The following is a 19,211-nucleotide window of genomic DNA, read 5'->3' as shown; positions in this document are numbered from 1 at the left end:
ATGATTGCGTATTAAAGCACCCCAAAACAGAGCGCAGACGTTTTTAACAACTACATTACATGATACATTATTACCGGATTTATACGTTTTCTATGAGCACATCTGCTTGTAAACACAATCATCTGGATCCCCAGTTAGACTTGCAGCAGTGACCTTGGTTAAAAGAACATACGTAGATCATTGTGACGGTGTATCGTTTAAGATGTAGGCTAAACTGGCGTAATGAGAAAGTATCTGAAAGTAAACCGCAAACATCCAAGAGACAATAACCTTTGATGTTCAATTATCTTCCTCCCCTGGCAATGGTTTTGCTGTGATTGGATGCTTTCAGAGCCACTTTTCCCTCACTGTTGAGTTTGCTAACCCTTGTGTCTGTAATTGGAGTGTAATTTAGGATAGTTAAAATGAAGATTTCGTTTGGCATGCACATAAAGATCCAAAGTCGATGACTGTGTCCCTCGGAAGAACAGTGTGACCCATAGTCAGAAGCCTCCCATAACTGTATCTCGTTTGGCGCCCGTTATAGGGCTGTTGCTGATAAAGGCAAGGCAACATTGTGTAGCCTTGAAACACAACCTGTTTTAAGTCGTTATACTGAAAGAGTATATTCAGTATATATTAAATTAGAAACATGGTAATGATCTAGATGGCTGTTTGAAAACTGAGCATAACAACAAGGTATTTGAAACTCCACTTGTTCAAACAAAATTTTTGATGGAGACATATCTGCGAAAAGCGTAGGATTTAATTAAAAATCAGTGTATTTTTTAAAAGTTTCCTTACTTAACTGCTCAATCAGTGAAACGTGTCGGATGATCTTTCTTTTGGGCATGGTTGAACTAATGCTAAAGTTATTGATGGACTTAATTCCAAGCACTCTTTCCACAAGATAAACCAGTGCGACGACCAAAGAGGATCCGTTGCTTCTCTGCTGGGAAGACAGTGCCAGGTTGTTGTTTGTTTTATTTAATTGTATTTTTTGCACTGTCGTAATATCTCTACTGGGTGGCGACAAAGCAACATCATTGAGAAAAACAGTAAGAGCGCATTTTCTCAGGGAACAGACCAGAAATCCTTCGCTAATACTGGATATATTTATGTGACTGTAAATCTGTGTTTCTCGTGTTGGTTTTAAAACAAAATAATTAAACAGGATCAGAAATGTCCTTGAGGTATTACTAACCAATCAGCTACGGAGAGGCAACAGTAGCAATTCAAAGGAAGTGGCGTTAAGGAAGTCGCCTTTGAGCTGATCTGGGGTCAGTGATAGAAATGCCAGCCCCGGAAATGGTAGCAAATTGACTGCAATTAAACCGACCCCAAGTCAGTACGTACAAAGGGTAGTACACAGGAAGTCAAACTTATAACAGCTGCGATAACAGTTGTGGGTATAAACCACATAGGTTACAGTCTGAAAAAGAGAACAAGGGTCCACTTTTTTTCTGGCCAGTTCGCCAGCTAGCTCGTAGCGATGGACAAGCTTCGTCGTGTGCTAAGCGGTCGAGAAGACAACGAGGAACTGGGTCTCACTGCACAGGTAGGAACTGCTTGACAGGCTACGCTGCTAATGCTAACGGACTGTCAAGAGAACGGATAACATTCAAACGCCTAATAATAAAGCATCGCTTTCGCTGCCTGTTTAAAATTCTGAGCTAATGTTAAGATACCGTTGTCTGCATGCGATTTTATATTCACTGAGTTAGCGGCTTGTAGCAGTTAATAATGAAAAAATGCTATTTTGTGTTAGCTCCGGTTAACTAGCGTCCTCTGGCCGTTTAAAGCCAGCTGTCTTGACTTTCTGTTAGCACTTAACTTTACTGAGTCTTGTGTATTTATTTGTACCTCTTTTTCACGCGTTCACGATAAGGAGGAAATAAGGTAAGGTAATGCTTTCGAAGTCAGTTTATTGGTGTTTTGTATTCTACACTTTTTTTCCTGCTTTTGTTTTTTATTCTTTGCAGATTCTACTTCAGTTATGTTCTGTATTTCTTAACATATGCTAGCATAATCCCCGTTTGTGGTGTGGCCGCTGTATGATTGATTAGCAGGAAGCCCGTGGGCTTTTTCTGCAGGTCACTGGGTCTGTCTTGTGACATCCTCCCATTGTTCTCACCAGGTCCTTGATGCCAGCACTCTCAGCTACAGCACCAGGGTGAAATGGTTTGTCATCTGCTTTGCTGGAGGCATCCTGTGTTCAATACTTGTGAGTGTATTTGTCAGGCAAAATTGATGTTTTTGTGTCCTTTTTGCCTTCATACTGACTAAAGGAATGTGGAGAAGGCTTTTTTTTTTTCCTCCACTGCCGCCAAAGCGATTTCCTCTGTTACTCCAGCAGATCAGTACGATCAACTCCTACTGTCACTTATACTTAAGTAACCCACATCGGGTACATAAATCTTACTTATCAGTTTGTAGCCTTGCAGAAGAGAAGGCACTGTCAACTGTTGCTGTCAACAGTTTGAAGCCACTGCCATTTTTCGCACCCATTGTAAAATGCAGGTTTTGTTTATAGGTGGTAACATTCACAGTTACCACAATCGTTGTAGAAAATCTAGTGCCATGAAAACTCGTAATATTTAAGTCTTTAAATGCCCTTTTTTCAAAAAAAAAATTTTTCTGGCTGCTCACACACTGCTAGCCATCACCGTGTTTGCAGCAATAACTAAAATACACATTTACAAACCTATTGCTGCTTGTCTGATTACATAAATATCACTAAATGCAGCAGTGTCTTTCCAGAATGAATATCTATCCAGATTTTTTTTTCTTTTTCCCAGAATCTTAGCTGCTTCATCTTATTAGAAGCTTCTTACAGCTGCTCCCTTATTCACATTTGATTACCTTCCTGACGCAGCCCCAAAAAGGGGATTTGTATCTCCTCCTGATCTTAAATGTGTTAGTCTTATGTGTGAACCACCACACTGTAGAGCCACCGACTATTTTATCTTATTAAAATTATTAATCATAACTTTAGATAAGGCTGAAACCCTCACAACTTATCAAAAGAAATATATTAGTGTTTTATAATCTCTTCCTATGGCTAAACATAAGCTCTGTTTACAATTGGACTGCAGCCAGGGGTGTTTCCAGGATGTTGTTTTTTTTTTTTAATTGGGCTTCACAGGGGAGACCGAGAATGCAGCGGTGGCAATAGGGGGGCACAGGAGATTAGAATGTTTAGTCGGAAATATTTAATGAGAATCGTGTATAGAAAAAGTATTTTAGACTGTTTGCTTAAGTAAAAGATTAAAGTAATGTAATAATTCATATGATGTTCAACCAAATATATTTAAAGTACTCGGGGGGGGGGGGGGGGGGGGAGAATGACACTTTTTAGAATTATTTACATGATATTATTCGATTTATGATTTATGTATTGAAGCGTATATCTTTCTAATGAATACACTTGTTGATTATTTTAATTATTTATTAGTTGGTAGACTGGTACTATATAATAGTGTAATTAATCTGCAAAATAATAAATAACTGAAGCTTTAAAATAGATAGTCTGGCATAAGAATAGTAATAATCACATTCAGAATTTAGTAGAGTAAAAGCAGAAAACGGCGTAGTACTAGTAAAAGTAATTAAGTAAATATTTCAGCAGCACTAGTGCCACCCATGGCCCCTTTTAGACACGCCCCTGACTGCAGCACTGGTCCAGTAGTACTAAAGTCTATTATAATCCAAACCAACCTTATGGGCTTCTAACAGTAGGGGGAGACAAACGTTTTTCAGTACAACCACAGGACAGCCACTTCTGCTCTTTTTCTTTTTTTTTTCTCTTTTTTTTCAGCAGGATTTTTAACCGGGTTATTAACAGTTAACCCTTTAACCTGGTTAAGTTCTAGGTCTCACTTAGTAGCTATTATATCTGTTTATTTTTGCCCCCTACCCCTTGCTGAAAAATGATGATATGAATTTGTGTAGCTGAATTATTTTTTTTTTCTTTTTCTTTTTTAATCTCTTTACCAGGGCACAGCACTGCTGTTCCTTCCAAGTGGCTTGAAGCTCTTTGCAGTCTTTTACACACTAGGGAATATTGCAGCTCTTGCCAGGTAAGTCCAGTTTAATTTTAAGTGTTACTGGTATTGTACTGTATTATCATCAGCATTTTGTCATCAGTATGACACACTGCAAGAAAGCAACAAAAAAAAAAAAAAGTCATCTTAAAGGTTATATTGTCACTCATGGCTGGAGTATCTTGTCACAGTCATAATTCTTTAGTGTGTGTGTGTGTGTGTGTGTGTGTGTGTGTGTGTAACATTGTCCTTGTGTTCATTCATAACCTGCTGCTCTGTGTTTGCAACACTGTGCCTGAAGAACTATGAGATGTTTTCAGCTCATAATGAATGACATTGTTACATATTGTCAGTATGAGTTATACAGTTTGATGCAACAAAGCAAGTAATCTAATCTTGGTGAAAGCATTGTCATTTATTAAAGTTGTCACGCCTGTGCAGCTCTGATAGCCATTTTTAGGTTTTCAAAATCTGAACCCAAGGATGAACTGAATAAATCTTTTGTGCTGTTGAGTATGTAAGAACGCACTTTGTACAACTTTTAGTGTTTGCAACTCAAAGACCTCTAAAGTCTTTGAGTTTCACCATCATCAGTCATAAATACAGATTTGTAGACACATTTTATTACAGCAAACTTGCGCTGTGCTTTCAGACCTCTTATCAAATTTGTACCCATTTTATTTGAATTCTATTTCTTCAGTTAATATTTACTCTCAATCCTTGAAACACTACAGAGTTTGCTGCTGAGAGTATACAAACTAAAACTATTGGGAGCAGGTCATTGGTGTGGGGCTGCCTTGTTTTTACTGATTCTTTTACCAGCATCATATTTGAAGTATAATGTAGATTCTCTGCTGATATTGTAAACGTATAAGTAGACCAGTTTAAACTTTCAATGCTTTAGTTATCAGTTTAGGAGTGAAAACCAGTACAGAAAATGTACTCAGCCATAAAATAATTGACTGGAGTTAGAATGTTTATTTTACTGCTCTGTATGCTAAATCACCAGATTAATGATTTTCTACAGCATTCATCTTTCATATTTTACTGGTGTTTACATAGATGTTCTTTATAGATTGTTAATCACCTAAAGTCTCTAGAGTGGGTGGCATTTTCTCTCGCAGAAGATTCTTAAGATCTGTGAAACACCCCTTTTAGATTGGTCAGATCCTGCCAACATCACTCCTTTCATGTGAACATGCAGGGGAAACCCTGGGTTAATTTAGTGAGTTGGAGAACTAGCTTCTTTTGACCACTTATCCTGAACGCCAATGTTAGGGTAAATGAATCCAGATAACCTGGTTATGTTGCACTCACCCAGGAATCTGTGAGTCCTTACTGACACTGTTATAATTATTCCTTATTTTGAGGCCATGAATATTATTCTTCTAACTGTTAAATTAAAAAAAACTGCGGTGAAAAGCTGGAATGCATAGGAGCTGTCAGCGGAGGTCTGCAAAAGAGCTGCATCAAAGTGTTGTGCAGTTACGTAGGCAAGGTGTACATCAGGTTCTGACATAAGTTAATTCGTAGAGCTTCAGAGGGGTTTGCAGTTTACATCCTACCTACAGGATAGGATTCCCACAGAGACGAGCAGGGGCAGCATAGCTGTGTGTCTCCTCTAGAGTCTTTTTTTTTTTTTTTTTTTTTAAATAGGAGGATGTGAGTAAATGAGCTCCTTCTTTGTATAGGAGCAAACAGCTGTTTTCTTTCCTGTCACAGGGAACCAAACTTGCAAAGTGTGGTTAAAACTTTAGTTTTACTTATTCGGTACCAGTTTATAAATGGATCATCTTGGGGACCTTCACATAGTTAAGTCAAGACTTTCCAGTAGAGAGAAATCTAAACTAACCCCCTTCTTAAAAATCACCAGCAATGTAGGCGAAAAAAAACTCAATATAAAGTTCAAGATTAGAAATGTATCTTTATAGATGTCACCAGATCTACAACATTTAGATTTGTATTTGTAGGTGAACTAAGGTCTAAATCTTACAGTAATGTCTTTGACTTCTTTTGACAGACACTGAACGCTTGATTTGGTGATTGTTATCAGACTGTACAGTCTCTGTTTTCAGGTATTAAATATCCAGAAGGTTAGATGCATCAAGAAACTAGGTCACCTTCTTCATAGCTCAGGTTAACAGTCCAGTGCAAAAGAGTATCATATTATTTTACAGAGCTTAACCTACTTTATAAAAACGGTATGCTGCTGGTTTCTTCTTGACGGCCACAGGTATGAAAACAGGAGGCACTATGTGCTGTGTTTTAATGACAAAAGAACACAATTATGTAACACAACAAAAGCTCAATTTAGCTTAAACTCTGATTTCAAATGTCTATTCAGTGATCTGCCAAAATCTTAACACCTAATGTGTTAAAATTACGTGATCAGTTTTACAGTCAGCGACACACTCTTTTAGGAGCCAGATCTTTTTCCCAGCATGTGCGCCAATCATTAGTGTCTTTGACACTCTGAGGAGAGGAAAAAAAAGCCTCCCTCTCAACAGACCAGCAGAGAGAGCCTGCGTCAGCCCACATTACTCTTGTGTCTCATCTAACAGATGTGACGCTCCACGGACTCCCTCTGCCCACTCAGCTCAGCTGAGCCCAAAGCTGCGTGCCTCGTCAGTGGGGAAAGCCTTTGTCTTGTTAAATTCACTGACGTAACACATGCATCATGTAGGAGGTCTTAAGTGTTGGGAATGAAACATTTAAACTGTAATTATTGCCACATGTAGTCCAAATTTGATTTTGTTGGTCACGTTTTTCAGATGTTACTCATACTGTGCTGTATGCGGTCAGTGTATTACTCATGTTGTGGGGAACCAGTTTGTTTACAAAAGGGATCTGTCCCATTCTTGTGAATTTAGTTTGGGACTTCCCTGAGATTGTGGGGGGGGTTGTTTTGTTTTTTTTTAACCCTTCAGTATTTATACATTTGTTTGTTTTGTCAACTTTTTCTATCAACGTTTTAGGCTTGGACGGTTACATGTACTGCTTTTCCACTGCAGACACATCTCTGCCCATTTACTCTTTTCAGTGAGCAGCTGCCCATCAGTTAACAACTACAGTTGTTACTACCAAAGCCTCATAACCCCCAAAATGCAATTCAAGATGGCTGTGAAAGCAACTACATATTTATTGTATTCAGCCTCTGCTGCACTGCAGAAAATCACTGGGGAGGGGAAATCACTACTTAATGCTATGAAGGCAAATTATAATTATAATAATGATTCATAATTCGAGAGTATCTGTGGAGCATGGCCACCTGATGGGCAGTTATCTGGTTTACGTTTTGTAGTCCACTTGTTGGCAAAGTTCCATTGGCCAATTACTTATCAGCAAGCCTCAGTGAATGCAGGTATACAGTGCTTAAGGACCACACTTACATAATCAAAACAATCAGCTATCATGTGACATGAGCTATCAGTTTTTACTCATCTGTAGTTGTAATTGTTGACCAAACTGGAAGTCTTAAAGTAGAGTGGTTAAACTGGAAGTCCTGATAAACTGACGCTGCCTTTGGAGGCATATGCAGATGAGCCAGTGTGACTGTTGCAGTGGAAGGCTTGAAACTGAGCTTTTTGTTTGTTTTCTTAGCTTAAACTTCTATATTGTTCAAAAGTGATGCGTTGGGTGTGAAGTTTTTCCTCTGCTTGTTTGACAACCACAGCTATAACAGACCTGTTTACTGAGCTTAATCCATCTACTTTTTTTATTGTTCTCCCAAAGCACCTGCTTCCTAATGGGACCACTAAAACAGCTGAAGCGCATGTTTGAACCAACACGACTGATAGCAACCATTGTTGTGCTGGTAAATACTGTGTTTTACTATTTTGACTTAGATTATGCAAGGCACTGCACTTCCACTTACAGTAGTTGGTGGTTTATGAGTAACGTAACTTAACACATTTCACCTTGACAGTGTGGATGTTTTCTTGAGTAACATTTAAATGTTTTGGGGGTTTTGTTTGTTTTTTACGTTGTTTTTCTGATAGGTTGAAAATAGAGAGAAATTAAAACTGAACTTTGTACAAGCAAGCAAAAAGTTTATGCAAGCTGATCTCTCCTTTCTTCTTACAGCTCTGCCTGGTCTTAACGCTTTGTTCAGTGTTTTGGGTAAGTATGTTTCAATACAAACAAATCAGTTTGCAGTTATTAATTTAAAGTAGTGTTATTAAAATTGTTTTTTTATTGACTTTACAGTGGGGTAAAAAGGGACTGGCCATAATCTTCTGTATTCTGCAGTTTCTGGCAATGACGTGGTAAGGATGACTTAGTAGTCTAAACCATTTCAGTACAGTTTGTTCATTATTCACACCTACAGTGATCAGCCTCAGACCACTGACACTTGCAATGAATAACTCATTAACATCCAACAGTTTGCTTAGAAACCCTAGCTCTTATTTTATGTTATACTTATGTTGAAATCGCAACATAAGTTTATTTTATAGTATTTGTAGATACATCTGTAAGTGAGCCACATATTTGGCTAAAAGTGTAAAGGCGAATACACTTAATTTTAGCCAAGCTATACTGGATTTTATTGTTCAGGGCAAAATGATAGCAAGCACAATCCAAGTATATTGATTAAATTGGTTTACCCTAGTTTGCCAGAGCAGACAGTGACATCTGTTTGAAATGCAGGTTACAATTAAAGGTGTTGTAATAAGACTGATGGGCAAGAGGCCATGCCTGATTGTAGGTCAGCGTATGTTTGCCCTGTAAAGAAGAAGGCAGGATCGTGTAGTGCTATTTAGCTGTGGGGTTTGGGCAGACAGGCATGGATTGTTTACACACAACACGAAGTGGCTGCCAGCTCTCTGTGGAGTCATTACTATAATGAAAACTACATGTGAACAGTCCAGGGAGAATACATGGCACCTATTAGTCCTTAATTAGTTATCTGTTCTTATGCTAAGTGTGTAACACAAAGAGCTAAACAACCCATCTTTCACTTATAAGTTATAGTGTTTTAAAAACTGTGACTTTATAATGTCTATTTACAACGTCCACAATTTCTTTTGTCATTTAACTGCATGTCCTTTACTCAAATGTTTTAAAGCAGTTTTTTTTTTTCTTCTTCTTTTTAGTTCCTTTTTACATTTAAAATCTTCATAAGTCATGAATCTTTTTCGTCTGAGGGTAATGTTATTTTTACTAGAGCATTTTATAATATTTGGCCTTTTTAGTTTGCAGAGCTTAAAAGAAGTTTTCAGTAATTTTGCAAACGGATGAATTGCTTAAGTTTTTTAGCCTGTTGTTAAATTGACTTAAATGTATATCAAGCTTACAAGCTATTTGAGCTTTTATTTGACATCCACACAGTCAGTGGAATTAAGCTTAACCTTAGTCGTGAATGAATGATATGGATTAGCCTGTCAGTAATTTGTACGTTCACTTATTTGAACATATTTGCACAGCAGTAACAAAAGACAGTGTGTGTGACTGCATGGAAAAACAAGCCAGTAGGAACTATGGAGGAAGGGAATAGCCTGTGTCAGCCTTACAATCACACTGCTTTTACACCTACATGTCGTACATTCATTTCCGCTCTGCCTGCGTTCTCAAAGGCATCACCATGGAAACCACAAGTCACACATCCAGAACTCCTTCTTAACAGACTGGGGGCATAGTGCACTCCCACGCAGCCACTCAGACGTCTGTGCGAAGGTGGTTCCGTAATAAGACGTCGCCACTGACCCGCACAGATGGGGTCAAAGTCCAGTCCTTGGGCTGAATTCTGTGAAATGACCATATGATCCTCAACCACAACTGACTGTCACAAGCTCAGGATAGTTACAATGGTTTTGTTATTAAACATCCTTCTTTGCTCTAACTAAATTAAGATAGTCAGAAGATTCACGTGTAAAAGTGTGTTACACTGCTTGTTATATTTGTTACAGCTCTGCTTAAGACAGATGGGGATTCTTGTCGTTATGCTTGTCGGTATGCTCATGTTTGCGCTCTAGTTGATTATTTAACAGTGTCAGTGCATTCCTCACATATTTAAAATACATCACTGGTTTCATCAGGAATCTATTAAGCTGAACCTTAGCCGTGATCATTTCCTGGATAGGGTTCTGTGTTTGTTTCAGAAGTGTGCCTGCTACCTTTCTGTCCACAATTATTTGTACAAAGATTACAGTATGTCCAATTAATGTACAATTACATTTTGTTAATCACTGCTAAGTGATCTTTTTTGTTTTGTTTTTTTTTTGTCTGTCCCATTTGGTTCTTTTGCAATCAGAATTGTTGTCTAAAGGCAAAGAAAGATGCCCAACGGATTTACTTTACCAAATGGACCATCCCAGCCTTGCCTTATTGGTCTATTTGATTCACCTTTGCTTTGATTGTTTATTTTATTTTCATTTGCTGAACACAGCACAGACTTGACTGGGGAAAAGAAAAGAGAGAAAGAAAGGGGGAAAGGAAAAGAGCGGGGAAGAGGGACTGTGATAAAACTGCTAAGTGATATAAAAGAACCTTTGTCATAAGCATTATCGTATCGGATTTCAGTTCCTGGAAAGATTTAAAAAGGAATTTACAGGACAACTAGTTCAACGTATTTTGTTGTAGTGGCCTTAAATAATAAAATAAATGTAAACATTGAATCAAATTTAAAATGAGTTAAGGGACACATTCATTCATTCTTCATCAGTAGGTGAATACTAATGCAAAGGACTTTAAATACAGGTAATCTGCTTAAACTGGTACATGACATGCACAGTTCATTCGTAATTAGTATCTTCTTCTACAATCAATATCTGTCCTAAAAATATCCCACCATCACCAGTATTTTCCCTCATCCTTTTGTGTGTTTCTTCTCTTTCAGGTATAGCATCTCTTATATTCCATTTGCCAGGTAAGATGACAGGATTATACTTTGCAAGCTTTGCCTTGATATATGGATATGTGCTCGTACTCTCTGGCGTGCATGACCCTTCAATGAAAACATGTTTTGTTTTTTTTGTTTTTTATTTACGTCTTTCTCTTGTTTGCGTCCACCATATGGCTCTAATCCCCCAGTACGATCAGTGTAGGCTCTTGGTGTCAAACAAATGGCAGCCTGTTGTTTTCACACCCTCCATGCTTTAGTGCTGTGACATCATTGCTAAATCCATAATATCAAAATTAAGTAGCTTTTTTTTTTTTTTTTTTTCTAAATGAAATAATGCTCTTTGAATCTGATTTGCCAAAAATATTTTCCTTAATGTAGCTTTTACGTTGCATATAATGAGCTTGTGTTAAGCTTTACAGGGTTAAGGCACAATGCAAATTTTTGATTAGATCTGGCTAAGCTGTGCTGCATCAAAGACAAAAAGCCTGCAGTGTCATAAGTCGTTGTCACAGGTGTCTTAATGTTTTGCAGCTTTTCTGTAAAAGCAAAAAAATTCTCCACTGTACCAAAAGTGTTCACTTTGGTGCCATATGCTGTACCACCTCAGTGCTTTACCTCCAGGCCAGGCATGAGGTGTGATGTTGTTTTGTCAGTTCAGATGTAAGTTGGGTTATAGCTCATTTGGTCCAGAGCCCCCATGCAGCCCCCACCCACTAAGTATCTTGTGTGTTTGGGCGACCCTATAATCCATCCTGACAGCTGAGGGACGTCCTTTTAACAACCTCAAGCTCCCCCTCCCCCAGCCCAAAAGCTAACAACAAAACGAGGCCTAGACAAAGACCTTTTCCCATGTCACTCCCCAAAAAACAAATTCCTGTAGAGGAATGCAAATTTTATGGCCGGGCTTTGTTTCTTTTTTGGGCTTGATACTAAAATGCTGCCAATCAGCTGCTTCTTTGTTACTGCTGCGTTTCTTATGTTATTTGTCAACACATTTGTGTTCTGTCTCCTTAAGCCTCTTACTTTAATCCATTTTTCATTTAATTCAGACTTGATTGCTTCGGCCTCTGTTGTTTTAAGTTGTTTCTGCATATTTTGATCTCACGATTTTATGGGGTGACACAATGCTATAGTACTTCCCATCCCTGTCTGTGTTCCAACAGTCTCCGATACCTGGCTGGCCACTGCCATAACACATGGCCAGTGGACTTGATCCTTTAATGTATTTTACCTTGTTTCCTATTTATATCCCCTCACACATGCAGAGAGAGATACTAAAACCTGCTGCCTGTGCACGTCCCACACCACTTTAAGGCTGCTTTTGGCTCAGACATCTAATCAGAAATTGGGGAAAGCCCTTGAGACTGATAATTTATTTATGCAGTGGAAATGACAATAAGCTTTAAGTGATATATTTTTAAAAACACAGAGGTTGGTTTGTTTGTTTTTTAGGGGGTTTTTTTTAAGTTCTTTTTTTTTTTTTTTTTTTTTTTTTGATAAAAACCAAAGCATTTAAGGAAGCAACCCTTCTCTCCAGCGGCCTCCCCTCCTCCCTGTCAGACTGCTCATGATCCCCCTTGTTCTTTTAACCTTGACTGGTTTCGCACCTCCTCCTTCCAATTTCGAACGTGTCTGCAGGCAAAGTCTGCATAGCAACCACTGATGGCAAGAACAAACTGTGTGAAGCGAAATAGAGTAGGCAACGATCTGTGGTCGCCATGGTGATGGATTGCATTGCATCATCCTTCAACTTGGTGTACCTGGGGAAAAAAAGAAAAGGAAGACCCCCATCATTCTGAGCATGTGGTCCCTCCCCGCCAAAACACGCTCACTTATTCATGATGAGCCCCACCCAGATCATCGTAAAAATGGACTCATTGTTGCTTTTAATTTTGTACGCATGGCAGAATTTTGTCTTTGCTATATTTAGTTTTTCCTTTCATTTCTTAATTGCCTTTTTTCTGTTTCTCTCTTTATTTGTTTTGACAGGGATGCTGTGATCAAGTGCTTCACGACCTGTCTGAGTTAGGACTCCAAAGTCTACAGTTTCCTATCAAGACTGGTCCTAATATGCAAACTGCGAACAAGAGGCTTTGTAAAATATACATGATTCTGTATATACATTATATTTCCAAATTTTTATTATGGCTTTCATACTGTGAAGTCTTGCTTTTTAAGTGTAGCTAAAGGTCTATAACTATCACCAGATAATAGGTATCAGTCTTTTGCTTTTGACATGAGTAATGGGTGCCTTTAATGGTTAATATATTTAAAAATATTCCTGAATTTTCTGAGTGTATTTATGCCATTTAAGTGCAGAAACTGATGTTGAGTCTGGTATGTGGTCAAATACAACAAAAGTGCCTTCTGATTATATGCAGCAGGAAGAAACCAGTTCAAATTTAAGTCGGGTTCTATATTTGCATTTTGAGCAGTATACAAATTAATTGTCATCTGGCTTCCTACATGCAAACGTTGTCAGAGCATTATCTGTGTGTGTGTGTGTGTGTGTGTGTGTGTGTGTGTGTGTGCGCGCGCGCGCGCAAAGAGGCTCTGAGATGCTATTCCATGTTGCTGTTTTCCCCTTGGCAATTGTGTCACTGCTTCACTGATAATGCCTGAGATATGATTTTTTTTTTCCTTTTTTTTTTTTCTACAGCTAAACAGAATTTAAAAAGCACTCAATCTTCAGTGCATCATGTGAAATCATGTTAAAAATGCTTCTCCTTTTAGGTTGATTTCCTGCCAGATGTAGCAGTGACCCAGTTAATTATGCTTTTCTGAGCATTGTGATTTTTACGTGACCTAATAACCCAATATAGTTGGCATCATGTTCCCCTATACCGCTTCAGCGTGATGGTGTAGCCTTTGAGGATGTGGTTGTCATGACAACCTCCTCCAGAACACTCATAACCTTTTCCTACCCCCATTTGTGGTGCAGATGTTCACATCCTACTAACAAAGGTCTTTCTGCTTTTTAGAGCTCCTTGGGCCAGCAGTCTTGATCCCTTTGCATTTTTTTGCATTTAAACTAAAATGTGTTTTTCTACATAATAAGAGCACAGCTCAAGTTGTTTAGTTTTTTTTTTTTTTTTTTTTCTTAATTGCTTTATCAGATTAAATAATTCCTTTTCTTTTCTTGCTACGCTTATGGGTTTTGTTTTGTTTTTTTGGGGGGGGGGGTAGACACTTGTATTTTTGTTGGATTACCATGGGCGAAATCTCCCCTCAGTACTTATTGTTATCGGACTTGGCAGAGACGCAGCAAATCCCTCTCGAAGTAATCTTGGGGGGGATAAAATAATTCTTTGAAATGAGTTTGTCGTCTTTGTTTTTTCTGATTGGTTTTCCATAGCAGCCATTTTTGGATTACACCAAAGTTTGAAGATGAATGGGAAGAACCCTGACCCCAGCAATCTGTTAGCGTCCCAACTGTTTCCCCTTCAGTACATTTAATCTGTTGTTATGTCAGAGAGAACGGCGATCATGCCTCGGCGAGCACTGAAATTAAACAAGTCTGTGTGTCTTCTTTAGCTTAATGATCTAAGTCTTCTTGCAGAGATGAATAAATAACTTGGCCTGTGTTGTGGTGGGAGTTGCTGTCCCAGTTATTGATTCTAAGTGTCTGAAGACTGTTAATTTTCAAAAAGCATTAAACACACATGCATTTTAGATGTAGTTTTATTTCCCCATCCCCAGAGCAACTGCATCTGATGCATGACTTAAAGCCAAGATGTTTCACGAACCATAAAATATGCAGGCAATATAAAATCGTTTAATAACTACAGATTAGCAAAAGGGCTCATTGATTTCTGCCTGGCAGAAAGTGCAGATAGAAGCAAAGAAGGACAAAGAAAAATCCATATTGCAGATTATTTGTGTATCCTATGAGATGCTATTTCATAGTCTACATGGCTAGAGTAACAAAAGTGACTGTCAATACACATCAGATAATTGACATTTGAGATCATATTTACTGAAAGGATACAAGGAAACTGCATGCCATTGTTCCTGTGACATGTTCAAGGACACACTGATCTGAGCACCAAGGACTAAACTCATGATTATGACCATAAGTTCTCTTTCTTTTCATCCAAGTATGTTTTGGCAGTGCAAATAAATTACAGAGTATTGATACTTTTGAAGTTGTTGAACTTTTTGAGTTTTGTATTTCGAATAAAGATGTTATGGGCTAAAAATGTTATAAGAAGTCGTTTTTTTTTCGGCTTTATAATTCTTTTTTACTGGGTTGAAATTTAGTTCTTTAACGGCATCACTTTTGTGAAAACCATTCAATGATGACTCATAGTTTTCAGGCTCATTATGTCCTGAAAAGCTTATGATGGGTACGATAATGCACGAGAAATGGATCCAGTAACTGGAAAGCAGCAGAGAGGCGCTGTGACAGGAGATGAGGGGAACTCTGGGTGGATGTGGCTCATCGTTTGAGGAAGTTGTTGAAAATTATGAAATGACATCATCAGTTTTTTCACGGCTTTGTTTGGCGCTTCTTGCCACGCCTTCCTGCCGGCTCCTGCATAAAGCGGCCGGGCTGCCTTGTGTGAACCAGTTGAACTCCAGTCAGCGCGGACAACAGGTGCAACGCAACCCCCTCCACCTTGTCTGTTGGATTATGCCCGCAGAGCGCCGGTCGTCGCTTTACGCAGGGCTTCCTCTTCTGCACTCAGAATAATTTGCACGCTTTTATATCCTGACCACTTCCAGACACAACGATGCCTTTTCCACCCATCAGCCTCCACCAGCGGATCTCATCGCCTGGCAGGGAACTATTCGGGAAAAAGAAAGCCAACGGAGTGCCTCCTGAGCAAACCAGCAAATCCTGCGGAGAGAGAGGGGGGTCGGATAAGGAGAAACAACCCACATCTTGGGCATCGGCGAATTTAAGGAACTTGGGGCGAAAACCCCAGCAGGACAAAAATAAAAGCCCCACTCAGAAGCCCGGTGCCGGGCAAGAGACCCAGGGAAAGTCTTCGTGGTTGATGGTGCCGAAACCTCAGGATTCATCTGAAGGAGTCAGGCGCTCCAGCTCCATGGACTCCACGAGACAACTCAGTGGAAAAGAGGAAGGGAAGAAGGAAATTCAATTTACACTCAGTCTCACCCCCGAAGCCATTCTTGTCATCCAAAAACGGAATCTAGAAAAACAAATGATGGCAAAGCAACAAAAGTGTTGCGCCGGCACCGATTTTCGGCACCGGCGAGTTTTTCCATCCAAAAAGACGCACGGGGGGTCCAAGGGCTGCGCGCCGGCCGCCAAAGCAGAGAGCGCGGAGCAGGACATCACCGCCATCGTTAAAATATCTCTGCTGAATGACCAATACAAGTACGATGATGTGGAGTATGAAGACGAGGACGGGGATGTGGATGAGACTGTTGTAAGGAAATGCAAAGAGTGGCTAAAAGGGGTCGAAAATGCCGCTGCTTTGGGAAAAGTCGACAAACTTTCCGCACTTCCGCACCTCAAAGGCTGCTGACACCTGGCTTTGATGTCTTGTTGTTAAGCCGGGACTCTCAGTGTGATGGACTCGTGAACAATGTGCAATTGGTGTAGATCTGTTGCAAAGGCATCCTGAATTTTAATGTTCTCAAGTAAACGTTAAAGGGAGGAAATCCACGTGTCTTCAGATGAATGTCAGTTTGTTAAAGAAATATATATTAAAAAAAATAGATGTCAATACCTTTAAAAAAAAAGTCAATTAATTAAGAAAACGAATGAAATGAGGAAATTCCATTGAAATCATAAAAAGTCATTTACATTCCCCATCAAAAACAGGATTTTAAAAGTATCCAGCAGTGCTTAGGGCTCGCAGGGATATTTGCTTTGGGAGTTTGATGCCTGTTCATTATTTTATTTCTTTCAGTTTTAGTTAAATACCTTTAAATTCTCGTCCTTTGCACGTGGTTTCTATTTTTCAGTGAGGCGCCTGTGGATTGGCAGAGGGGTCTGCTCCTTTGTGTGGGAGAACAATAAACTGTCAACAACAGAGCTCTTTGCCTCTGCTCCTAAAAACCAAATTGAATTGTTTATTTTTCCTCTCATAAGAGGGTTATATCCTTTGCAGGGATTTACTAGTGGTGTACAGTATGTAATGTTTACTAAATATTTGTACTGTCACATATCTTTTCAGCTCATTAATTTAAGCAAATTCTAAGTAAAAATATTTTATTTTTTTAATTATGCAACTGTCTCGATCCTTTTAAATCTTAAAAAAGCCGTATTGTGCTGTGCCTCTTAATTTAAAAAAAAACAACAACTAATTTGCAGTCATTTAGATTTCTTTTACACTTCTGGCCAGTTTTCAGACAAGCGTTTTAAAGGCTCTTTGTTGCCACTGTAGCTACCTGAGGCCATTTGGGCATTAGTGTTCTAAGCGTCTTAGATTTCCTGTTAAGCAGGGTTCACAAGTGTACTGTAGGGCCCAGGTGCATGACCCCTTTAGGAAATTACCTCCAGACTACCTTACGTATCACACTGGTATTAAAATCTGGTGAAAAGCCACATCTACAGGACTTGCTGCAAAGTAGCTCTAGTTTGAAGTGAACTATCCTGAAAGTATGCTGCTCGGGTAGTCGTCCAGGTCAGGGGGACAGAATATGGCTGTTTTAAGAAGGAAAAAATAAAAATAAATAAACCACACATTGGAGTCGCAGATCATTTAAGCCATAAAAAATGGCTTATGCTTTTGTTTTTTTTAGAGTCACACCTGCCCACAGTGCATTGTATTGATCATTAAACTAACATTCAAATGCAAACCTCAGAACACAAATTCAGTTTCTATGCACGGCCAAATACATATTTGAAATTCCTCTGTATGGAGATTCTCATTTGCAGCATTGTGTTCTGTAACTTGGTAACCAGACTTTTACTCTGTGTGCGGTACATTTTGAACTCTATTACATTTCAGACAGAGGAGTGTTGTAAGTTTAAGACACGACAGCTTGTTTGGAGGGCTCACACACCAACAACTGGTAAGGCATTTTAAAACATATACCTCCGCTCGTAACCTCAGGTAATGCTGTTGTTTGGCAGACGTTTTATTAATGGAAAAACTCAGATTTTTTTAGTGTATTGCCTCTTCTCAGTAAACACTATCTTGGCAATAGAGTTGCCATAAAACTGGAGTGCTCTTTCCTCTATTGCAGATGTATTACCAGTTGGGGACAGGTGTTTCATATGACACACTCATCAGTTGTTTTCTTCTTAAAGGTGTTTCATTCAGGAATGGATTCAAGCCTGCAGCAAATAATCAAGTGTCAAATACATGTCCGGCCATAACTCTGTAAATGTCATTGTACAGTGTGTAACACCACAGACTTTCTCCACTGTGTCATCTGGATAAACAAGCAAAGCTTCTACAATAAAGCGTTTTCTCCTGAATAGATTTTCTCGTTCAGTCTCACAAGTGATTTGGTTGTTGAGTGCTGAGATCATGGGTGAGCCATTACAGCGTGTACCAAGACTCGTTTGGTTCTCCATGGTTCCTGTAGTGATATTATCAACTGGCTTAGTGACCAAAAGTTGTGTAATCCTCTTCTATTGTCTAATTTCTATTGCGGTCTTGTTTGTGTGTGTCTCTCTGGTATTCATTACTGGCTCATATGGGCCTGAAAGCCAAGCTATTCATGAGTGAGTCTGTCCTGGGGGTAAGAACTGCATCATTATGTGTGAAGTAGCTAAAATGCTTGTTGTCAATAGGAAAAGTGCAATTTGAAGGATTGGGGGCAGTTGCAATGGGCGGCTTGGATAAAAGTGGAAACTTTATCTTTAAACCGCCCTTCAAGCCCTTTTGTTTTCATCTGGGTTGTGAAATCCAGACCAAGCTGGACTTTTTTTCCACCTTTTGCCGCAAACTATTTGTTTACACAAGAATCTATCCAATCCAAGTGACACTTCTGTTTCTAGATTAGGAGGGGGGGAAAAGGGGAAAAAAAGAAAGGCTGCGGGCTTTCTGTTCACCACACTGTACTGTGATCACTGTGTGGGAGAGTGGCGCGGGACAGCAGGGCAGCTTCATTATCCTCCCCTGATTTATAGTGGCAGGGAGCACAGATGGATGCAGCCTTCACTCTGTCACTGACACTTTGCACACAGCAAAGAGAGCAGAGAACTGCAGGTCCCTTAGCTGTGCCGCGATAGCATCACTGTGGCAACGGAACTGATAAATCCCGTGTTTCCAGCAGCTTTTGTGAGGAAGGACAAACCAGACATTTCCTGAACTGAGTCGGCCAATAAACTTTAGTGTTGTGGTCATCCAGGGTGAACCCCTCAAGACTGAGGCCTCAGGCTGCCAGAAACAAGGCAGCCTGAAAAAGAAGGCTTTGATCTG

General features: G+C 39.3%; 2 protein-coding genes across 2 annotated transcripts; both read left to right on the top strand.

Annotated features, from left to right (window-relative positions):
• The first annotated feature begins 1,250 nt into the window (after nucleotides 1–1,250).
• sft2d1 (SFT2 domain containing 1) lies at nucleotides 1,251–14,452 on the top strand. Its single transcript, XM_082557173.1, has 8 exons — nucleotides 1,251–1,537; nucleotides 2,117–2,203; nucleotides 3,976–4,058; nucleotides 7,755–7,836; nucleotides 8,106–8,141; nucleotides 8,229–8,287; nucleotides 10,858–10,887; nucleotides 12,853–14,452. Exons 1-8 carry the CDS (start codon nucleotides 1,472–1,474, stop codon nucleotides 12,890–12,892), a joined length of 483 nt encoding a protein of 160 aa, XP_082413299.1. The 5' UTR covers nucleotides 1,251–1,471; the 3' UTR covers nucleotides 12,893–14,452.
• Nucleotides 14,453–15,066: 614 nt separating this feature from the next.
• prr18 (proline rich 18) lies at nucleotides 15,067–18,266 on the top strand. The gene has a single exon (XM_082557172.1). The coding sequence runs from the start codon at nucleotides 15,597–15,599 to the stop codon at nucleotides 16,356–16,358; it is 762 nt and encodes a 253-aa protein (XP_082413298.1). The 5' UTR covers nucleotides 15,067–15,596; the 3' UTR covers nucleotides 16,359–18,266.
• The last annotated feature ends 945 nt before the right edge of the window (nucleotides 18,267–19,211 follow it).

The sequence above is a fragment of the Aulonocara stuartgranti genome (genome assembly GCF_965226115.1).
Source record: "Aulonocara stuartgranti genome assembly, chromosome: 13".
In the NCBI taxonomy this organism is placed as follows: domain Eukaryota; kingdom Metazoa; phylum Chordata; class Actinopteri; order Cichliformes; family Cichlidae; genus Aulonocara; species Aulonocara stuartgranti.
Note: the sequence above shows the minus strand (reverse complement) of the source record. Positions and strands in the feature narration are given on the sequence as shown.

Coding starts and splice junctions, on each gene's coding strand:
- sft2d1 (XM_082557173.1), top strand. CDS start 1,472: ATGGACAAGCTTCGTCGTGTGCTAAGCGGTCGAGAAGACAACGAGGAA. Junction 2,204..3,975: donor GCATCCTGTGTTCAATACTT/GTGAGTGTATTT, acceptor TCTCTTTACCAG/GGCACAGCACTGCTGTTCCT. Junction 4,059..7,754: donor AATATTGCAGCTCTTGCCAG/GTAAGTCCAGTT, acceptor GTTCTCCCAAAG/CACCTGCTTCCTAATGGGAC.
- prr18 (XM_082557172.1), top strand. CDS start 15,597: ATGCCTTTTCCACCCATCAGCCTCCACCAGCGGATCTCATCGCCTGGC.